We start from the raw sequence: 22,977 nt of genomic DNA on the forward strand, positions 1-22,977 counted from the left end.
AGAGAAAGAGGATGGAGCAGGGGCTATAGGCGTCGCAGGACTGAAGGAAAGCCTTATTTTAAAAATTTTTTTAAAAAGTTATTTGAGAGTGAGAGTACGAGCCAGGGGAGGGGCAGAGTGGGGAGAGAGAGGGAGAGAAGCAGATTCCCCACTGAGTGCAGAGCTCAACACCGGGGCTCCATCCTGGGACCCTGAGATCATGACCTGAGATGAAGTCCAATGCTTAACCAGCTGGTCCACACAGGCGTCCCACATGCCTTAGTTTTTTAAAATTTATATTTTTAGGGTCACTTGAACATGTTTCGTAGGCTAAGAGTTTTAGGATTCAGAGAAGAGAGGGCTTTCCGGATTTTGCTGAAGTATGTGTAATCTCTTCTCATTTATTTCATTTTCACTTTTTTTAAATCTCTTCTTCCTTTCATTCACCTTGCGCTTCCCTTATCACAGGTGTTACCATCACCTGTCACCTCCCTCTACTAGAGACAAATCCCCGAAAGGCAGGCCTGTGCCTCCCATGTGTGCGTATGGGAAGAGTGCGAGTGTGGCCTTCGGTGCACTGGACTCCCTCCAACCCCTTCCCGCCCAACTGAGGCCAGACCCGGTGCTTCACCACACCCCCATCACAGAAGTCCGCAAGCCTGCATGCGACTTTAGCTTACCTTACAGCCGCCCGTGTACATCTATCCGTCTCTGACACTTACTGCCTCTACCAGCATTTCTCCAGGTCTGGTCCACAGACCGCTTGTGTCAGAATCACCTGGGCTGCTGCAGCAGGTAGATTTCTGGGCCCTGCACCTACTGAACCCCAATCTCTGGAGGGTGGGGCAGGTACCCGTACATGTGCCGGGCCTGGGCTGCATGCCTCTCCTTTGTAACATTCTGTGGCCTTTGATGTATCCGCAAAACCCCCAGCTCTGCAGGCACTTAGACCTGCACCCATTCTACTGGAGCTGACTCTGACCTACAAGGGCCCGAGTCCCCACAGCTCTTGTGTCCTCTCCTTTCCCTTGTGCTCACCCCTGCCCACACGCCTTCCCTCTTCCTCCTCCCATCATAGCTGCAGCCATCCTCCCGGCCAGCCCCAGTCCCTCCTGCACAGCTCAGAACCTGTCAATTGCACTGTCCCCAGAGCACACTTTTTGGGCCTTGTTTCATGATAAAATGATCAGCGCTGCCTGAACACACACACTGTTGCCTGGAGAGATGGTGAGTGTCTAAGAATGACTAGGCTGTAGTTCTTTTTTTTTCTCAGAGCAGCTGACAAAGAAGTGTCCCTGACAGTTCTGGCTGGATGAGTGAGTGGAGAGGGGCAGTGAAGGCGGCTCTGGGGGGGAGGGGAGCTTCCCTGGGATGACTTCTCTCCACTGGGAGGTGTCCAGTTCCCTAAGCGCCTTCCCCGCTGGAATTCTGGGGAGCAGACGTAGTTCAGGAAAGGAGACGAGCTCACTCTGAGGGAAGAGATGGCATTTCCAGAAAGCAAAAGGAAATCTGGATTCATTTTAACTTTGTTTTCTCATCCAATCTTGGTATTTAAAAATTAGCTTTTGAAGACAAGAGCCCTCATGTGAGGAATGGAATTATCACTGAAGGGTGGTGACAGTCCACTAAAAATGTCCTTCTCCTCCCCACCCACAGAGGCAAACAGACCCTTTGGTAAGAAAAAGAGGAGGAATATGTGAGCAGGGGCTACGCCAGAGGGCCCATCTCTGGCTATATTCTCCTTCCCTCTGGTCTCAGCCTTACTACTGTGCGAACTAGAAATCCTTTAATTGCGGATATTGTATAAAGAACAGTGAAGGCTGCTGGTAGCTCAGAGGTAAGTTTCTAAAAAAGAACCCTTCTCTGTCACATCAGACTTGCGGGCACCCAGCTACCATCACTCTCTCCCACGCTGGCTTCCTCTGCCTGGGTTTTAAGGCCTCCCAGCACCCCACCCCATCCCAGATGTGTTCCCACCATTCTCCACATGACTTCAGGGAGATCTTTTCTCCATTCTGGAACTTTTGTCCTCTTACATAAGAATAGAAGAGTTTCTACTCTGTCAGCTTGGACTTCTACCCTTTCCCAAAACCTCTTGAGCAAAGGTACATCATAAAGGTATGAGAAAAGTTAAAAGCAACACCAAACAAAGGGGACATCTATGTTGTGGAAAAGAACCACTGCATATCATGTCTCAAAGACAAATGTTAAGGTCATGGGTCTTGTTTGGGTACGTTGTACGTTCTTGGAAAGCAGCAACTGAAGCATCGGAAATGCAAAATCTATTAGTTGATTTCTGGAGTAAAATACAGTTGTGGTCCTACGGTCTGATAAATGTCTTTCTTCACATCATGGGGCTGGGTTCATGTTCCAGAAAAGCAGAGATGAAAGCAGTGCCATGCTAAAGACTGTAGGAATATTTTAATTCATATGTTTTAATTCATTACGTAATAATAATATCACAGTCTATTTTACAAGTTAAATGTATGAGAATGTATGAAATAGAAATGGTAGGAAAAAAACTAAACATAGGTCAGGAATATGAATTTTTCCAAAACCAGGGGCCAAAGGAAGATGCGTTGCCTGCAGGGCCCAAGGAGGAAGCAGAGGGGGTGGGAAGAGCATTGGCTCTCGTGGTAAGCATCTGTCCCTGTGTCACCCTGGGAAGGAGTCAAGGCTCATCCTCTGCCCTGGTCTGGGGTTGGGAGTTGAGTCTGGTCAGTGGAAGATGGCGGCTTGGGAGGAAACAGCCATCTGGTTACCTACACAGAACTGGTCCCCTGGTGGCCGCAGGTGGGTTGCCGTACAGGGAATTAGGGGTGGAAATGTCAAAAATCAAATGCGTGGAGGAAAAAAGTCAACAGTTTCCTCCTTTCCCCCCAAAACCCAAATTCTTGAAATGCACACACATTCTTCTCTCAAACGTAGAAAAGTCTCACTCTGGATGTGCTTACAAGAAGATCGTCGTCAAAAAACTTTGTCTCTATGATAACATTCCCACTATAAGTAAGAAGAGAGGGCAAAAGAGTGAGTGTGTTAGGCAACAGGTTTCATTTCCACAAAGTGGCTTCAAGTTTGGGTCTGCTGGGTCTGGGGACACGCACCTATCTAGAACTTTGGCTTGGGGACACTGAAATCTACGTCCAAATGGGGTTAGAAGTCTAATGTGTAACTTTGTGATTAGATTTTTTTTCTCCTCAAGTTCAGAAAACAGAAGAAAGAGCATGTTTTAATCCTTGATATATGTAAACCCCTTAGCAGAGTGCTCTGCAAACAGGGGTGCTTATACATACGACTTTTTTTTTTTTTTTTTAAATATGAGTGACTTTTTGATACACATGGAAACCTTCAGGTCTCTGGTAGGCAGTTATGGGTTGGTCTTTCCTGCATCTATTTCCATCACTTTGGGTAACAGCACTCTGCTCTTCTTCTGGGGACCCACCACATCTCCAGTCCATGGGTCAGTCCAGTAGCCTCTCCTTCACCTGGCAGAGGGCTAGGCACAGGACATAATATGGGCTAACCAGACTCTTCCCCTGCTCCATGCCGGAGCAGGATCCTTCCTATGGCTGGTCCTGAAGGAGATCATCGATGGATTCCTGCCACCAGCATCTTTGAAGCTGCCCGGGTCTCAGTGCCACCCGCCACCCGTCACCCCCCATCCCCCTTGAGGTCTGTCCTATCAGCTGGAGTCATTTCTATGGCTTGCAGCCAAAGAACCCCAAATGACACACCTGTATTGTACAGGGGAGAATTTCATTTTTCTTGGTGGGTATCCTAGTGTTTCCAAACCAAACCACTCTCGAACCAAGTTAAGGACAATAGAGGTACTGTTTTTGGGTTCCAGAAAGTAAAATTTGAGTTAAAGAACCTAAGTAAGTCATCACAGACTTATTGGACCTGGCCAAGAAGGAGTCAATGAAGGTTAATAAAATATAAAAAATGCCCTTCAATATACTACCCTGTACTTTCCCAGGGTAATTAATAGCCAGCAGATACATTTTTGTTGGCAATTAATTATAAAATAGGTACATAAGAAACTCAAGATTTAATTGGCTATTAGAATATAAAAATATCTACCACTGTAATTAAAAATCTATTAAAGCAAACATCTTATAAAGCAAACAACCTCTATTCACATTCAGTGTGGCTTTCACCAAGGATCTGTTTAAAGGGACAATCCAATATTACACAAATATCTGTGGGAAAAACTCATTACTAGACACTATTATTAAGACCTCTGAAAGTCTAATACCTTTTCCGAAGAGAAAATGTAAGCTGGGCCCTTACTGAGAGTGTTTTTGGACAAAGGACAAACAAATTATTCTTTGAGCAGGAAGCATAACTATGAAAATGGTAAGCTAGTCTCTGAAAAACCATAACCAAACATTATCCTCTAAAACAAACTTAGAACTTTGCCAGATTCCATTAAAGGCCATTCAAGAAAAGTACAGAGTATCAGAAGTTCGGCTGTCAGGAAAGTGATCAAATTAGCCTAGATTTAATATAGAGTACAGGCCAGTTTCCTCCCATATCATCTTCTTTCATGCTCACTACACCTCTGTGAGATAGAATTATTAATTCTATGTGTAGAGAGGAGAAAAATAAGGCCAGAGAGGTAAACATTGTCCAAGATTGCACGGCAAGTCAGGGTTATTCAGGAATTTAGTCTAAAGGTCTAATCTAAAGTTTTTAAAATTTTTTTCCATTTGATCACACTGTCTTTTTCCTATGACAGAGTCAGTAACTTGTAAACTCAAATACCCCTGAATACTCTCTCCCCTTATTTTTACCCGGGGCTGCCCGCTGAGCAGCACCGTCAGCCCCCCTGCTTGGAACCCACTCCCCAGCGCCTGCGGTCTGCTCACTCACGTTAGCACGCTGGCGGGCATCATCTGGGATTCGGGTGCGGCCTCTATCAGGGACTGCCAGGTGTTTGTGGAGTTTGGGATCACAAAGCCAAACTCGAAGAACCATTCTGAAGGAAGAACAAAAAGCTGGTGAGTGGGCACCCCAGAGAGTCTCGGGGCTCTGCACCCGCCCCCCCACCTTTAGAGTGTGTCTCTTCTTACCCCGAGAACCACAAATGAAGCCATCAGAAACCTCTGGGGCCAGAGGCATGTGAAAGAGGCATGACAACCCCTCAGGCTGTCCCCCCCGACCACACCAGAGACTTACTCCCTCTGCTCTAGGATCTAAAGGGTGAGGACTAGTGGGCAGATATAGTATAAACAACGCTTTCTTAGCAATAGGCTATGTGTATATGATAAACAGAAGAACAGACTAGGCCTTTCACTTGCAATTCCAGCTGTAAGACACGGACGTGCACTCTTACAGTTCATGGTGGAATCGGTGCAGAGTGGTCTTGGCGACCAGATCTGCGGGAGACCGAGAGCTCTGTACCAGGCCCTTGTTGGCAGCTTCCTCGTGACCACATTATAATTCGCCAGTGATAAAGCAGGCACCAACCCGGGCCCACCAGTGTCAGAAACCCTTTTGTTGGGCTCAAAGCCCCTTGTCATTGCCAGCTTTGTTTTTGCTGGGGCCCCCAGTCTCGCAAGGTGTAGGAATCCCATCACAAACTGAGTTGCAAAATGAACGTTACTGAAGCAGTGTTTTAAGTTCACTGGGTCCTGCCTTTTTACTTTGTCATCCTAAGTGGAGCTTCCAGGCACTAGGCCACAGAATACCTTCTAGGCATTGCCCTTTGAAGTAAACTTTTTGTTCCAGGCGGAATTTTTCCATTTGCTCTGCTGAAGAGAAGTTCAACTCTCGAGACACTGCCTTGCACTTGAGGATTTTCTTGGGAACACGGGCTGGTAAATAAAAAGAAATATTGAAGCCATTCTCAATGAAAATCACATACTATTATTCCTTAAGTTTCTGGGAGCTTCTTAGAGCTGATTTAGAGAACACATTATCTATGTTAAATTTCAGAGAAAAGCCTTGGTAACACAATTAAAGGCAGAGGTCCCCAATTGGTCAAGTGCATCTGACTGAAATATCTTTATTATTATTTTTTAAAGATTTTATTTATTTATTTGAGAGAGAGAGAAAGAGGGAGAGCACAGAGGGAGAGGGTGAAACAGATTCCCCGCTGAGCAGAGAGCCTGATGCAGGGATGCAGGGCAAGATCCCACCACCCCAAGATCACGACCCGAGTGGAAGGCATTTGCTTAACCGACTGAGCCACCCAGGCGCCCCCTTGAAAGATCTTTAAGAAACACCAGATATAGTGCATCTAAGGGCCTTCCCTAGCTGTTCTCATTAGGAAAAGGGCTGAATGGACACCTTTTTTACTCTGTTCTGTTGGTTTTAACTCCTTAGTTTTTCTTTTATTTCAGGGAGATAAAAATGGAAATTTTTCTTTAAAAAAAAGTCGAGAGCTTAATTTATATCTTTAGGGATGTTTTAATGTTAAAATTTCAGCACAAAATGAGTTTTGGGAAGTGAGAGGGAAAAATGGTAGGAAAGGAACTGAGAATCTCAGTAACAAATGCTGTGCCCGCAGGGATTTGCCCATCAGGATCTGCATTAATTTAGCTCCCTGATGCTTAGGCCCATTTCCTGAAACATCAGAGCTCTATGCAGGGCAAGGGTTGGGGAATACCTTCATGCTCCACTCCAGGGACTGACAGGTCTTCTGTTCCTTGCCACAGTATCTTCCCTGTCTCAGCATCCCGGAGGTTCATCCAATTTCTGATCAAATGTATTAAGGAAAACAATGCACTGAAAGCGACTCTAACTTTGCACTCAAGGTGTGTTCTAGCTCTCAGATTTGCTACCAACTCCTGTTTACTTTTTAGCAAGTTGGCCTATCTGCCAAGTGCCATGAAAGCAAATGAGGAGGTGTAGGAGGTCCAAAGGACATCTAAAGGAAGATTGTAGTACAGACCCAACAGAGATTTTTTTTTTTAAGATTTGATTTCTTTATTTGACAGAGAGAGAGCACCAGCAGGGGAAGTGGCAGGCAGAGGGAGGAGAAGGGCTCCCCTGCTGGGCGGGGAGTCCAATGTGGGGCCAGATCCCAGCAGGCTGGGATCGATCAGAACCGACAGAGGGCAGATGCTTAATGACTGAGCCACCTAGGTGCCCCCCGCAGTGGAGATATTTTTATCTACAACACGAGAACCAAAGACTACACATCTAGAAACTGCAAGGAGAGAGAAAATGAATAGTACAAAATAAAAAATTTTCCAACAGAATCAGACCAGCCAAGATAAAAGACTTAAAGAAACAGATAAGAGAGGTATCCCAAGAAGTGACTCATGCAGACCACCCCCACAGCCCATAAATTTTGCTCACAAGTCCACAGATCTCAAGTACCCATTTAACTGCCTGTTCTTAGATATAAGAAACTAGCCAAGGATCACCAGAAACTGAAATGAAAGACAAACCAAAACAAAGAGAAAAAAGCAACTTAAGAGGAAAAAAGAGACTACAGAGGAAGATACAAAAAATTTTTTTAAAGATTTTGTTTATTTATTTGAGAATGAGGTGAGAGAGCACAAGCAGGGGGAGCAGCCTGATCCCAGGAGGCTAAGATCATGACCTGAGTGGGAGGTAGATGCTTAACCAACTGAGTCACCCAGGCATCCCAGAAGATAAAAACTTTTGAAAAGAAGTATTAAGAACTAACAAAATTGGGTTACCTGGGTGGCTCAGTTGTTAAGCATCTGTCTTTGGCTTGGGCCCTGGTTCCAGGGTCCTGGGATTAAGTCCCACAGGGAGCCTGCTTTTCCCTCTCCCACTCCCCTGCTGTGTTCCCTCTCTTGCTGTCTCTCTCTCTATCAAATAAATAAATAAAATCTACGAACAAACAAAACAGCCAGAGATAATGTAACCCTTATACACTAAAAATCATATACAATTAAATTTTGTATATTTTAGGTGATCTTCTCTGGCTCAAGTTTACAAATTTTGAGGCTAGTCAATTGATAATCTCATTTAATCATAAAATGCCTTCTAACTTAAGTAGTTATATTTTCTAGTTTCTGTATTGTTCATTATACAATAAATGAATCACTAATAGCAATGAAAAAATGAATATTCAGAGAACAAAAAAGAATGCTAGAAAAATACACATTTTGATAGCAGAACCAAACAACTCAACGCAAGGATTGGAAGACAAACCTGAGGAACTCTTTCAGAAAGAAAAATAAAAAGGAACAAGGACAGAAAACAGGAGAGTAAAGATAAAAGAACCGGGTATCAACCTAAGAGATCCAAAATCTAACAGGAGTCCAAGAAAGAACCGAAAAACCATGGAGAGGAAGTGATCAATGAATTAATTCAAGAAAATGTCCCAGACTGAAGATCTAGCAAGTGACCAAGTCACATCATTGTGAACTTGCAAAACATCAAGGTTAAAGCAAAGCTTCCAGAGGAAAAACAAGTCATATAAAGGTCAGAATCAGAATGGGGAAAAAAAAAATCAGAATGAATCACACTTTTCAACAGGGACTCTGGAGGGTAGAAAAAAATGAAGCAGTGCCTTTACGAATCTCAGGGAAATTCCTAAAACTAAAAAAAGAGATACTTTCTCAAGAAACTAATGATAATATGCTATTTCAAAATGACAGGGAAGACTAAGGAAAAAGATGATATTGAATCCATGAGCAAGGGACTAAGACAAGATACAGGTGAAAAAGTCTTCTTTAGAGGACTGAAGGGTGACAGGCCGAGGTCCAGACAAGAGCATGTCAGAAGACTCAGAAAGAGATCTTAAGAAGATGAAATTCAGGGGCGCCTGGGTGGCTCAGTGGGATAAAGCCTCTGCCTTCAGCTCAGGTCATGATCCCAGAGTCCTGGGATCCAGCCCCACGTCGGGCTCTCGGCTCAGCGGGGAGCCTGCTTCCTCCTCTCTCTCTGCCTGCTTCTCGCCTACTTGTGATCTCCGTCTGTCCAATAAATAAAAATAAAAAAATTAAAAAAAAAAGAAGATGAAATTCATAGAATATCTGATGGGTTTAAATGGGAGAGATTTATACAGTTAGGGGATATTTGGGGGTTCATTAGTGAGAAGCACAGAAAGCCTAAGTAAATGAATAAAAAACCAAGACAATAATTAACATCAGGGAAAAATCAAAGGTGGTATTGGAAGAAAAAAGCAGTTACACTATACTACATGGCACCATTGCAAATAGGGCTGACAGAGTCATAATAATAAAACCACAGACTATGGATCCAATACCATTATCCTGAGAGGATGGGGGAAGGAGAAGAGCATGTATGTGTGGTCAGGCAGAAAGTGTTGGTAAAGAACAAAACTCATTTTCCACAGTGAGAAGTCAATAAACAATGCCTAAAATAGAGACATTAAGGCATAGCCACAGTGTGCAATTCAGAAATATGAAGATAAATAGTAAATAAATCAGCTAGAAACTGAAAATGGTTTTCTCCAGGGAATAGAAAATAGGAATGAAAGGATACAGAATGCAGCTCATCATTCAAAACCAGGTAGAACTATAACTCTGAACAATGTACACACACAACTTTGATAAATATGAACACTAAATTTAAAAAGACAGTCCTGAGTTTTTTTAAACAATGGACAAATAATTTTAAAAACATTAGTATTTCCATACATAGAGGCTAAGTCTGAGAAAGATAGCTAATATTCACAAAGAGATGGACCTTCAGATAAACAGTTGATAAAGTTTACAGGTTTGTTTTTTTTTTTTTTTCCCATTTTTGCTGTCTAGCAACCAAACCCAACCCTCTTCCCAATAGCACCATGTTGCCCCTGTGGGAGGCAGCAACTGCAAGGCATTACTGTAACTAGAAGATCCAAATCCTTCCCTCCAGAGCCTGGTGCAGCTGGGAGCAAGCACATGACCTAGGCTTGGAAGCCTGGGTACCAGGAGTTGAGGAAAAGTCAGCAGTTCTGCAAGATGGGGGCAGGAGCTGTGCTAACCCAAACTTCCCTGCTTTGTGACCACTGAAACCCCAGGGAGCCTTCCGCCTTTCTGACTGGGTAGCTTGCAGTGTTGAACCCAGAGCAACATGGCTGATAAGCATCACTATGCATGACACGGTACAGTTAACCCTCTGGAGACATTCTTTCTAGGTTTTGCTGTTACTGAAGTCACAAAAGATAACCAAGGTTACCCTGGCTTCTTGTGCTCTCAACCTGCTGGTGTGCTGCACCCCAACTCCACTCCCCTATGAACCTACCATTGCTTTGAAGTTGGGTTGGTTGTGCTTCTCTCCTCTCCTTGTGTGTAATCCTAACAGTCTCCTCACATGCTCATTATATCCCCAGATACTACTGCTCTTATATACCTTTGCAGTTTTCTTCTTCTCTGGTTCATATTCTTTAAAAACTAAATTAAAAAGCAAGTCAATAGTATACATACTTGCTTAGATCACCTTTTTTTTTAAGTTGTTTTTTTTTTAAATATGTTATTTATTTATTTGACAGAAAGAGATCACAAGTAGGCAGAGAAGCAGGCAGAGAGAGAGAGAGGGAAGCAGGCTCCCCGCTTAGCAGAGAGCCCGATGCGGGACTTGATCCCAGGACCCTGAGATCATGACCTGAGCCGAAGGCAGCAGCTTAACCCACTGAGCCACCCTGGCACCCCCGATCACCTTTTTTTTAATATGTGTGTGTGTGTGTGTGTGTGTGTGTGTGTTTTGTTTATTTGTTTTAAAGTAAGCTCTACGCCCAGTGTGGGTCTTGAACTCACGAGCTCAAAATCAAGAGTTGCATGTTCTACCAACAGAGCCAGCCACGCACCCCCAGATCACGTATTAAAATTCCAATGACTATAAATATACTTAGCTATTCTGGGGTCTCCGTATATGAAGACAAAGCTTCCCCAGCTGGAGAAATGAAACAGTAGCTACTACTGCTCCAGCAAGTCCACTCAGAACTCAGATCTAACAGAATTGCCTTAGACATTTAAGCCCAAGGTTTTCAGAAGACACAGCACTCATTTAACCCGCTCTGTACATGCTTTTCATTCTTTCTCTTCGGATACTCTCTTAGGTACCAATATAGCCACACTGGACACGGGCTTTTCTTAAATAACAAAACTAAAATTACTCTTAAAATTTCAGGCTCACATACAAGGCGGGCATTCCAGCAAAACTACTGCGAGAAAAGCCTGGGAAAGGGGGCTCCCTTTGTAAAGCAACAGCTAGAACAGAGCTAGCAGTTTCCAAAAAAAGCATTACTGCTGCTGGCCTGGGTCAGCAAAAAAAAACCTGGCACCAGAATTCACTCTTCAATCTATTAGAGGATAGAAAGAAAGAAGTCTTAAATGAGAGTGTGCTCTCTGATGATTAGCGGATGGTGAACTGAAGATTCCTCCAATTTACAGCAAGAGAGAGAAGGTGCTAAAAATATATGGCTTATCTTCCTAACATAAGCGCCTCCTGTCTTTATAAATTATCAGTTTAAGGACTAAATTATCTCTTTAGGAAATTTATTATTGTCCTTTTGGAAATATACTTAAAAACATATTTTGGCCAGTTCAACTATTAGGCATTTCTTGCATGTACCTTAATCCAGAAACCTATCAGTCTGTATCATGGACTTCACTGTATAATCCTAACAAAACCTGTAAGATTTCACCCTCAATAAATACCACAAAATTAGAGAAATACACATAGAGCTCCATCCAATGATGTTGGGATGGAGGCTACTGAGAGCCCCTCCAAGTTCTCTAAGGTAGAGGTGAAAAGGAACACTCTTAATTCATGGCAAAGATGCTGCCATCTGGGAACAGCTTTATAAATCATAAAAATACAAATCCATGACAGCTCAATAGCAAAAAGAAATAAAAATTATTAAGGTAGGTATTTTTTGGTTAAGTTTTATTTTTTACTTGATAGAGAGACTAAGAGTGCAAGCACATGCATAAGAAAGGGGAGGAGGAGAGGGAGAAGCAGTCTTCCCCTTGAGCAGGGGGCCTGATGCGGGGCTCGACCGCAGGACCCTGGGATCATGACCTGAGCCGAAGGCAGGTGCTTAACCAACTGAGCCACTCAGGTGCCCCTGAGGCAGGTATCTTAAAATAACCACAAGAAAAGATGGTCCTCAAAAGAGGAAGTGTATTTCACTAAAAATGTTGGAAATGAGGGTGCCTGGGTGGCTAGTTGGTTAAGCAACTGCCTTCGGCTCAGGTCCTGATCCCAGGGTCCTGGAATAGAGACCCACATCAGGCTCCTTGCTCAGTGGGGAGTCCGCTTCTCCCTCTCCCTTTCCCTGCTACTCCACCTGCTTGTGCTCTCTCACTCTCTCTCTGTGTCAAGTAAATAAAACTTTCTAAAAAAAATGTTGGAAATGAAAGGCAAGCTTTAATGGCTTCATCATCATCTGGTTGGAAACATTTTTTTTGTTTTAGCAGCTTTTTGTTAACTAGATTTTTCAGAGAAAAAGAGCCTGAGGTTTAAGACTCAAAGGTCAAGTCACTTCCAATCTTGAGAGAGGAGAGGATTAGGTACAAGCTTTAAGGGGGTGGGAGGGGGGTTAGAGGACTATTTATAAATACCACCTTCTGGGTCAGCCAGGTCTTTTCTCATTTAAAAGCTCCCAGGTGATTTATACCCAGGGTGAACACAAGGGAAAACTCCTTTACTATGGGAAACCTCTGCTGGGAGAGCTGTTCCTGGTACCTTATTATTTGGAACCAGGCAGACAAAAGCAGCATACTCTCGTATGTAAAAGTAAGAGCATGTTAAAAATAAGCTTCAGCCTGGAAAAAATAAGTTCCAAAAAAATAAAAAAATCAATAGTCTGTAGAATGTCAAGCCTTAGGAAAGGTAAAAAAGGAAGTAAACTAAGATACGCATGGAAGAATGAGAGTCACTTGGCGCCACACAGAAGGTTACATAAGTCTTCTTATGTTTTAAATAGCTGTGACCTGGTATGATTATGATTTTGGTCCAGTGTGGGGGCTGGGGACAGACTTAAGGTAGAGAAGGCCAGCAGGGAGGTGGTGGTGGAGCGGGAAGTAAAGGCTTGGGGAGAAAAAAAAGAAAGCAGTCAGATGAATGGCGTATGAGGTAAATTTCCTTAAGATGTGAATGCAGGCACTGGGATAAAAGAATTTAAAATATTTAGTGACAATCATCTAGAAGCATTTTGACACGAGTACAACTATACCTTCATTTTTATATATTAAACAGAACAGATCCACTGTACATGGCAGGACCTCACCGGCCAATTGAGAAGAGACCAGAAGGAGATTAGGGGAGAGGAAGAAACTGGAGTAGAATGGAGGAATGGGGAAGGAAAAGAGAGGGAAGAGGAAAGAAACATGGAACACACAAACAGAGGGAGAGAGAGACACATACAAGGGACGGAGTGAAAGAAAAAAAAGATACTGAGAAAGAGACAAAAAAAATGCCCACATGTAACTGAGAACCAGGCCCAAATAGAAGGGAACAAGAAGGAAGGGGCTCAGGAAGTTCAGAGATGAGATTCCAGTTTTTCCTGCTTGAATCTTATATTACAGAGTTGTCATGGTTAGCGGCTTTCATAGAATGGTTTGAAATTGATGGGTAGGAAGACTGACCCCCTGAAAATGTTAATTGGCTGATTCACAGTTTCCTGTAATTTATCATCCAAACTAGTACTTTTGAGAATCAAAGAGGGTGCTAATGGGACAGCACACTTAAAGGAGTTGGCTCATGTAAGGTGCTTAGAATCTTAGCAGCAGAGTGGTGTTGTTATGTATCCATTATCATCTCCTGTCTAGGCTCCTGATGGCTTTCCTTGCTGAAATCAAGAGTCAGACGCTTAACCAACTGGGCTACCTAAAGTGCCCCTCCTTGCTTCCATTCTTGCTCCCTCTTTCAATCCATTCTCTTCACAGAAGAAGGTAATTTTATAAATACTGTGAATTAGATGTTAACCCCGGGTTTTCCTTTGCACTTAAAAACAAAACTCAAGTCCTTTGCATAGTTTACAAGGTGCCCAGTCACTATGTTCCACTCTTAATGGTTTCCTTTCTCTCTCTTCAGCACACTAGTTGTCTCTTCTGCCTGTGATGCTGCCTGAGTGCTCTTGCCCTTACTCTTCACACCCCCAGATCCTGGCTTCAGGGGTACCTCCTCAGGGAAGCTCTTGGGACCACATCTCCAAGTCCAGATCTGCCTGACTCCGAAGTTTGGGCTCCTTTTGTGTACCCATGCCAACCCCGGCTATGTCCTGGCCTCCCCTAAGCAGACAGTTTGTGCCATCTCCATCGCCCCTGAGGAGAGGCTAAATACCACTTCACTTTTGCTGTTACTTTCCTGGTCAAAGACCTTCAAAGGGTCCTCCCAGACTGATCCAGGTCTCTCCATATACCTAATCTCAAATTATCATTCAGTAAGTGCTTATTGACAAACTACTATGTGCTATATGGACATCAAAGCAGCATGTAAAAAATGTGGGCAATATTGTTTCATAGAAAGTAACAGACAAGTGGAAAGGGATATTTCTAAATTTTATATTATTTTATAAATTTATGGTCTTAACTATGTTGTAAAATATACATTTGTCTATTCCGCCCATACCCCCCTCTCCTTTTTAAAAAAATATTTTTATTTATTTGACAGAGAGAGAGAGTGAGTGAGTGAGTGAGTACAAGCAGGGGGAACAGGAGGGAGAGGGAGAAACAGGATCCTGGTGAGTAGGGAGCCTGATACAGGGCTCCATCCCTGGCATCATGACCCGAGCCGAAGGCAGACGCCCAACCGACTGAGCCACCCAGGTGCCCCACACCCAAATTCCTTTTTAAAAATATATATTTTTTTCATTGGAATGTTAAGAGATTGCCTTATATTCAGGGTCAACTTATATTTGGGCATTATTCTGATGATTCTGTGGATTTCCTCTACATAAAACCAAATAACTTATTTATTCATGTCCCTCAAAACAGTTCATACTGAAGCTGGATAATTCTCAGTGATACTGAGATAATTCTCTAATGATATTAACTCAGATCCTGATTACTAATCTAGGGATGGAAGAGCTATATTATTTCAATTCCTAACAATTTACCAAGAAGGGTATTGGTTTACTAATTGTTATTCTGTTCTAGCCCTTTCTGAGAAGTTTTAAATTTACAAAAAAACTTATTATAGTGTCTATATAATCTGTAGAAAATAGATTATAGATATCTTATATTTGTCACAACTAATGAACTAATGCTAACACATTATCAGTAACTAAAGTCTACAGTTCGTTCAAATTTTCTTAGTTTTAATTTAATGTCCTTTATCTGTTCCAGGATCCCACCTAACATTTAGTTATCATGTCTCCTAAAGCTCCTCTGGGTTGTGAGAGTTTCTTATATTTTCCTTGTTTTAAGGGCGCCTGGGTGGCTCAGTGGGTTAAAGCCTCTGCTTTCGGCTTGGGTCATGATCCCGGGGTCCTGGGATCGAGCCCCGCATCGGGCTCTCTGCTCAGCAGGGAGCCTGCTTCCTCCTCTCTCTCTGCCTGCCTCTCTGCCTACTTGTGATCTCTGTCTGTCAAATAAATAAATAAAATCTTAAAAAAAAAAAATGATTAACTTTTTTTTTTTTTTTTATTTTTTGGACCTTGATCTTTTTTTTTTTTAATGCCAGTGTTGAGTAGCACAAGTCAAGTATTTTCTGGGTGTCTGTCAATTGGGGTTTGTCTGATGTTTTTTCATGATTTGGCTGGGGTTGTGAGTTTTAAGGCGGAAGACCTTAAAAAAAAAATGAAAAAAAAAAAAAGACCTTAAAAAAAAAAGATGAAAAGTGCCATTTTCATCCCACCATGTCAAGGCTATGTACTATCAGCATGATTTATCATTACTGATGCTGATCTTGATCACCTGGCTGAGGGGATGCCTGTCAGGTTTCTCCACTGTAAATATGTTCTTTCCCCCTTCTTTCTGTATTGTACTCTTGGAAGGAAGTCACTGTATACAGCCCAAACTAACAGGTGGGGAGTTATGCTCCATCTTCTTGAGGGAAGAATGTGAATTATTTGGAATTTTGCAGTGGAGATTTGTTTCTTCTCCCAGTGATTTTTTTTTTTTAAGATTTTATTTATTTATTTGACAGAGAGAGATCACAAGTGGATGGAGAGGCAGGCAGAGAGAGAGAGAGAGAGGGAAGCAGGTTCCCTGCTGAGCAGAGAGCCCGACGTGGGACTCGATCCCAGGACCCTGAGATCATGACCTGAGCCGAAGGCAGCGGCTTAACCCACTGAGCCACCCAGGCGCCCTCCCAGTGATTTTTATTCAATTATTTATATCAGGCCAGTTGGTTTTTATCATCAAATGACTATGCTCTGATACCCAAATTTTTATCTCCAACATGAAAATATTTCAACACTAAACAATCTGCTTAAAAATATCTAGTTAAGATGTTCACCTTTAAGTTTCAGGGTGACTGAACCAGCTAGGCGCCTTCGGAATGCTCATTTTATTTTATTTTTTAAAAGATTTTATTTATTCATTTGACAGAGATCACAAATAGGCAGAGAAGCAGGTACAGAGAGGAGGAAGGAGGCAGAGAGAGAGGAGGAAGCAGGCTCCCCGCTGAGCAGAGAGATCCCAGGACCCTGAGATCCCAGGACCCTGAGATCATGACCTGAGCTGAAGACAGAGGCTTAACCCACTGAGCCACCCAGGCGCCCCGGAATGCTCATTTTAAAAAGCAATTCTTCTGTGCAATAAAGTTGAGGTCCTATTCATTTAGCCTTTATAAGCTAATCCACAGTGACTAGAGCAATACTCTTAAAACACAAGCTGGATCATATCATTACTTCCCCTTCAAAAACTTCAAAAAAAGAAAAAATCTTTTTCTCTTTTTTAAGATTTATTTAGAGAGAGATAGAGAAACCACACACATGAGTGGGAGGGGCAGAGGGAGAGGGACAGAGATCTCAAGCAGACTCAGCGGTGAGCACAGAGCCCGACATGGGGCTCTATCTCACAGCCCTGAAATTCACGAGCCAAAAGCCAGAGTTGGATGCTTAACCAACTGTGCCATCCAGGTGCACCATCAAAAGATTTTCACTGAGAAAAGTCCTAACTTCTTAGCTTAGCATTTTAAGTTCTTTACCTTGTGGCCCCAACATGTCTCTGGCCACCCCTTCTGCTATGCACTCCTCCCTATTCTCTATTCTCATCTAGACTCAGGTGAGATACTATACTCATACACCCCTGTGCTCTCTGCTCAGCTTGGGCATTGGACACTCATCTGAAGTCTCCCATAAGAGCATCCAGCAAAATCAAAAGAGCTGAATTGCTTTCTGGGGATCCAATAAAGTGTTATGATCGTCAAAGGCCACACCAGACAAGCTGATAAAAGGAGGTGGGAAGAAACCTTTCTCCAGCTTAGAGGACCCTGATGGAGGCAACCATGACAGAAGGAAATGGGAGTAACAAAGACAAAGAAATTATCACTGACAGATGCTGATTACAACTACCCCAGAGGTACTAACTGTATGGCAAAGCCAACCAAGCAAATTTCTCTAAAATACATCAAGTCTGACTAGTCTTCACTAGTCATAATAATATAATAATTATTCAGGATTAGACAAAGCAAAAACAAAACAAAAACAAAACACCTTATAGAAGTAACTTATGAGCTACTTCACATTCTCTAATAAAAACATGTATTATCTTAAACTCTCTTATTCTTTTCAGTAAGGGCAAAGTCACCAAAAACTTAGTTGTGTTAGTTAATGTTTCACTTTGGTTTTATTCACTCAAAATCTTTTTTAAGATTTTATTTATTTGAGAGAGAGTGAGAGACAGAAGAGCACAGAGGGAGAGTGAGAGGGAGAAGAAGGCTCCTCACGGAGAAGGGAGCCCCATGTGGGGGTTGATCCCAGGGTCCTCAGGTCATGACCTGAGCCAAAAGCAAGAGTCGGAAGCCTAACCGACTGAGCCAGCAGGCGCCCTGATTATGAGCTTCTTGAGGGCAGAGGTGTTTCCTCTCATTGAGCTGACAGCAAAAGCAGAGTAATCTTTGGCTATGAGTTCCTAGAATTTAGCCACATCAATCAGGAAGCTTCTAGTGTATGAAAGTACTTAAAAAAGATTTTATTTTTCTTTTGGGTAATATCGCTACGAAGGACAAATGATAGGTAACTGTTTATAGATTATTAGGTTTGGGACACTCAGTATAAGGATAGTCAGTGTTGGGACGTCTGGGTGGCTGAGTTGGTTGGGCGTCTGCCTTCAGCTCAGGTTGTGATCCCAGGATCCTGGGACAGAGCCCCAAGTCGGGCTCCCTGCTCAGTGGTGGGCGTCTGCTTCTCCCTCTGCCCCTCCCCCTGCTCATGTGCTCTCTCTCAAATAAATAAAATCTTATAAATAAATAAATAAATAAATAAATAAATATCAGATTCTAGAAATAATCTTTTCTTGACAGTTTAGGACTATAAACTTTGGAAAATTAAATCTCTTAAAGATGCTACCAAAGTCAAAACAGAGGTACATTCCTAAAGCTATGACAGAAAAACAAAGATCATTATTAGTGCTATTAGTATGAAACTTGACCAAGCATAAATAATTTTGTCTTAGTTTTTTTTAATGAATACATCTCATTTGAAATGATTTTTCCAATTAAGTGCAGAAATCACAAGTACATAATCCTTATCTTATAAAAGTCTTCAATTCACTTAAAAATTTTTTTTAAAATTTATCTGAGAGAAAGAGAGAGAGAAAAGGGAGAGGCAGAGAGAAGCAGACTCCCTGTTGAGAAGAGAGCCCAACACAGGGCTCAATCCCAGGACCTGGAGATCATGACCTGAGCGGAAGGCAGACACTTAACTGACTCAGCCACTCAGGTGCCCCCTCAATTCACTTTCGAATATTAGGCACGTCCATTTGGAAGTCCTTGAATTTTGCTGACATATACATTCTATGGGATTTTAAGCTTAAAACTTTTTTTGTATTCTTATTTATTTAAAATTTTTTATTATTGAGGGGCACTGGGGTGGCTCAGTTGGTTGAGCATCTGATTCTAGGTTTTGGCTCTGGTTGTGATCTTAGGGTTGTGAGACTGAGCCCCATGTTGGGCTCCATGTGGAGTCTACTTGAGATTCTCTCTCCTTCTGCCCCTCTGCCTGCTGGTGTGCATGTACACTTTCTCTCTAAATAAATAAATAAATAAAGCCTTGAAAAAATTTATTACTGAAGTATAGCTGATATATGACGAAGGACTCTTTTATAAATGGGTATTATCCTAAATAAATAACAAAGTCTCTTTATATTTTCATACGATTTTTGGAGATTTGTTTGCTTTTCAAAATAAATGAGTATATTTGCTTGCTGGTCATGTGTGTGTACACATTTAACTAGAGAAATGTGCCACATCTAAGAGTCTGTGAAATGTCGGGGCGCCTGGGTAGCTCAGATGGCTAACTGCCTGCCTTTGGCTCAGGTCATGATCGCAGGGTCATGTGTTGAGCCCCACACCAGGCTTTCTGCTCAGTGGGGAATCTGCTTCTCCCTCTGCTTGTTGCCCCCCTTGCTTGTACTGTCAAATAAATACATAAAATCTTAAAAAAAAAAAAAAGTCTGTGAGATGCCTTAATACAAGAACACAAAAAGAATGCTTTTTTAAAAAAATTTTTAAAAGATTTTATTTATTTATTTGACAGACAGAGATCACAAGTAGGCAGAGAGGCAGGCAGAGAGAGAGGGAGAAGCAGGCTCCCCGCTGAGTGGAGAGCCCGATGCGGGGCTTGATCCCAGGACTCTGGGATCATGACCTGAGGTGAAGGCAGAGGCTTAACCCACTGAGCCACCCAGGCACCCCAAAGAATGCTTTTTTATACAGGTTAATTTTAGCAATTTAAAACAGTTGGGGGAAAGAGAAATAAAAAAGAAAACAGTGAAAATGAAGGTTTTTTGTTTTTGTACTTTTTTTTTCAAGATTTTATTTATGATTTGACAGAGAGAGAGATCATAAGTAGGCAGAGAGGCAGGCGGAAGTGGGGGGGAAGCAGGCTCCCTGCTGAGCAGAGAGCCCAATGTGGGGCTCAATCCCAGGACCTTGAAATCATGACCTGAGCCGAAGGCAGAGGCTTAACCCACTGAGCCACCCAGGCACCCCACATGACCTGAACTTAAAGCAAGAATCAGTTCAAGCCTGGGGCACCTGGGTGGCTCAGTGGGTTAAAGCCTCTGCCTTTGGCTCAGGTCATGATCCCGGGGTCCTGGGATCAAGCCCCGCATCGGGCTCTCTGCTTGGCGAAGAGCCTGCTTCCTCCTCTCTCTCTCCCTGCCTCTCTGCCTACTTGTGATCTCTATCAAATAAATAAATAAAATCTTAAAAAAAAAAAAAAAGAATCAGTTCAAGCCTGAGCGACGCAGGTACCCTGCCCCAATTTAAGACTTGTATGTAAGTGAATTTGTTTATGGTGATTTCTTAAGGCAGGGTATATCCTGAGAAGTCTTTGCTGTGATGACTTTATCTGATGTCATTATCAGATGGTAACAACGTCTAAAGATTATACTCCACTTGGATGCATCACACTTCAGATCCTGAGTCCCCTAAAAAGCCAGACCTTAGTTTGTCACACCACAGTCACACCTTTCTCTGCCACAAACGACTGCTCAAAATAAAGAAATAGACAAAAATTTAAAAAAATCCCTTGATGTCATTAACTTGTATTTGTTCCTTTTTTTCCTTTGCCAAAGAACCTGAAAATAGCACTGTCCTATATATCAATAACACTCTATGATAAGCATATACTTCCAGTGGTGTCTCAAGCAAGCGTTACAACCAAACTATGGGAAACAACCGCTAGGGCAGCACCAACTCTGTTTGACCAGAGAACCTGACATTCTGTGCTATATTAGTGCTGGCAGATGTGGCCACTGTTAATTTGTTCCTGTCACATTATTTTCCTTTGTCTCAGTCCAAAGCCACAGGGAAGGGCCACGGGACCACAGGGAAGGGCCACGGGATTTGCTTTTGACTTGTAACAACAGCAGAGGCTATGGAGTCCCTCCCCTGCCTAACTTGAATCCTGGCTCCTCCCCTGGAAACGGTAAAACTGGAGACAACATACCAAACAGGAGAATAATCTGCTGTTCCATGAAACTTCTGGTTGGCTACTTGGGGAACATGGAAATGTCTATCAGAGGAGGAAAGAAAGGACATTTTGCAGAACTGGCTTTGACAAGAAAGTCTACTGCCCTTTGTTTCTTTGCTCAACCTCTCATTTCTTTTAATATGTATCACTGAGCCCGCATATAAATAAGATAGCTGAAAAGCTGCTGGTTCCATGACTAGTCCATGCATAGGTTCCATGCATGGCCAAGTGAACTCTCAATGTAATTCTAGAATGTATGTTATCCATACAACACATTGTTATTTATTTATTTGAGAGACAAAGAATGAGAGAGAGACAGAGAGAGGGAGAGCATGAGAGGCAGGAGGGTCAGAGGGAGAAGCAGACTCCCTATTGGGGAGGGAGCCTGATGTGGGACTCCAGGATCATGACCTGTACAGAAGGCAGTCACTGAACCAACTGAGCCACTCAGGTGCCCTGATTTTTACTTTAGAGAGAAGGGGAAAAAGGGTGGTAAAGGAGGATGCTATTAGGAAGGCCTTTGAAGAAACTCAAAGATGAAAAAAAAGGTAATGAAGAACATGCAGGTGAAGTACACTATAGTCCAAGCTACAATTAGTCTGGTACTAGCATAAAAATAGGTAGATTGATATACCAAAAAACTTAGCTATGACCCCAGCATATACTAACTTTTATATATGCTAAATTCCAAACCAGTGAAGAAAAATGGTTAATTACCTCACACTGCTTACTGTAATATACAGGCTTCCCCCACTATCCCAAAGTATGGTGTTCCTAAGAAAACTTATAAGCTGAAGGATGCCTGGGGCGGCTCATTAGGTGTCTGCCTTCAGCTCAGGTCATGATCCTAGGGTCCTGGCATGGAGTCCCGCACCAGGCTCCTTGCTCAGTGGGGAGTCTGCTTCTCCCTCTGCCGGCCGCTTCCCCCTGCTTGTGTTTTCTCTCACTCTCTCTGACAAATAAATAAAATCTTTATTTTATTTATTTTATCTTATTTATTTGACAGAGAGACACAGAGAGAGGGAGAACACAAGCAGGGGGAGTGGGAGAGGGAGAAGCAGGCTTCCTGTCGAGCAGGGAGCTGGATGTGGGGCTCGATCCCAGGACCCTGAGATCATGACCTGAGCTGAAGGCAAAAGTTTAACTACGGAGCCACCCAGGCACCCAAATAAATAAAATCTTGAAAAAAAGAAAAGAAAAAGAAAACTTGGTAAGCCAAAATGGCGCAAAGCCAAGAAGTAATTATCATTATCGTGGAAAAAGTTTTGAGTGTTTCTACATGTATAAAATCATCTCTCTTAGGTTTTTCTGATAACTTAGCACACATCTTTCTAACAGATGCATAAAATAAAACAAGGTAAAGGACAAATGCTTTAATAATAAAAGCATTTGTGTTTAATAATAAAATAAGATGCTTTAATAATAAAAAATTAAAATTAATAAATGCTTTAGTAATAAAAGCATTTGTATTGTATTGATTTTTAATAAATCAAGGTAAAGCACAAATGTTCATAGACCCAACTAAAAGCTATGGTGACTTGAAGCTGAGATGCTGGGGGTAGTTTCCAGGGTGGGAGCTGGGCAGCACCATGTTCGGGGCTGGGTGGGAGGGGGTGTATGCTGCCTCCTAACTCACTGCAAGACAAATGTTCAACCCTATTGTTGACTTCCCCCTTTCCTGTAGAAGTGAAAATCCTCTTTGGATTTCTTTCAGTTAGTGAGAACAAGTACTAATGTAGGTCTTTTGTAAATGTGAAGTGGCCTAACATGAACTTTCGGAAAGCAGGGGATACCTGTACCCAACTGGCCTCAAGAATTAGACAAAGAAAATACAGGTGAATATTTATATGACCTAAGGATGAGGAAGGCCTCTCTCAGCAGAAAAGCAAAAGAAGAATTACAAAAAATACAAATACAAAAAAACTAAGTATATATAATTTCACAGAAACAGTTTAGAATCTGAGTGGTTTCAGGAG

The 22,977-nt window shown here is 42.5% G+C and overlaps 1 protein-coding gene across 1 annotated transcript in view; it reads right to left on the minus strand.

The window, feature by feature from the left end:
• Positions 1-2,381: 2,381 nt before the first annotated feature.
• The window catches only part of PDE6D (phosphodiesterase 6D), a 49,708-nt gene continuing 29,112 nt past the window's right edge, over positions 2,382-22,977 (minus strand). The window contains exons 2-5 of the mRNA XM_032857486.1: positions 6,590-6,678; positions 5,670-5,795; positions 4,852-4,957; positions 2,382-2,979 (exon numbers count right to left, since the gene is read on the minus strand). Coding sequence (XP_032713377.1) covers positions 2,898-2,979; positions 4,852-4,957; positions 5,670-5,795; positions 6,590-6,678 — 403 coding nt within the window. The 3' untranslated portion in view covers positions 2,382-2,897. The remainder of the gene's footprint in view (positions 2,980-4,851; positions 4,958-5,669; positions 5,796-6,589; positions 6,679-22,977) is intronic.

Source organism: Lontra canadensis, unplaced genomic scaffold (assembly GCF_010015895.1).
Source record: "Lontra canadensis isolate GAN:19392208 unplaced genomic scaffold, GSC_riverotter_1.0 scaffold13, whole genome shotgun sequence".
Lineage (NCBI taxonomy): Eukaryota > Metazoa > Chordata > Mammalia > Carnivora > Mustelidae > Lontra > Lontra canadensis.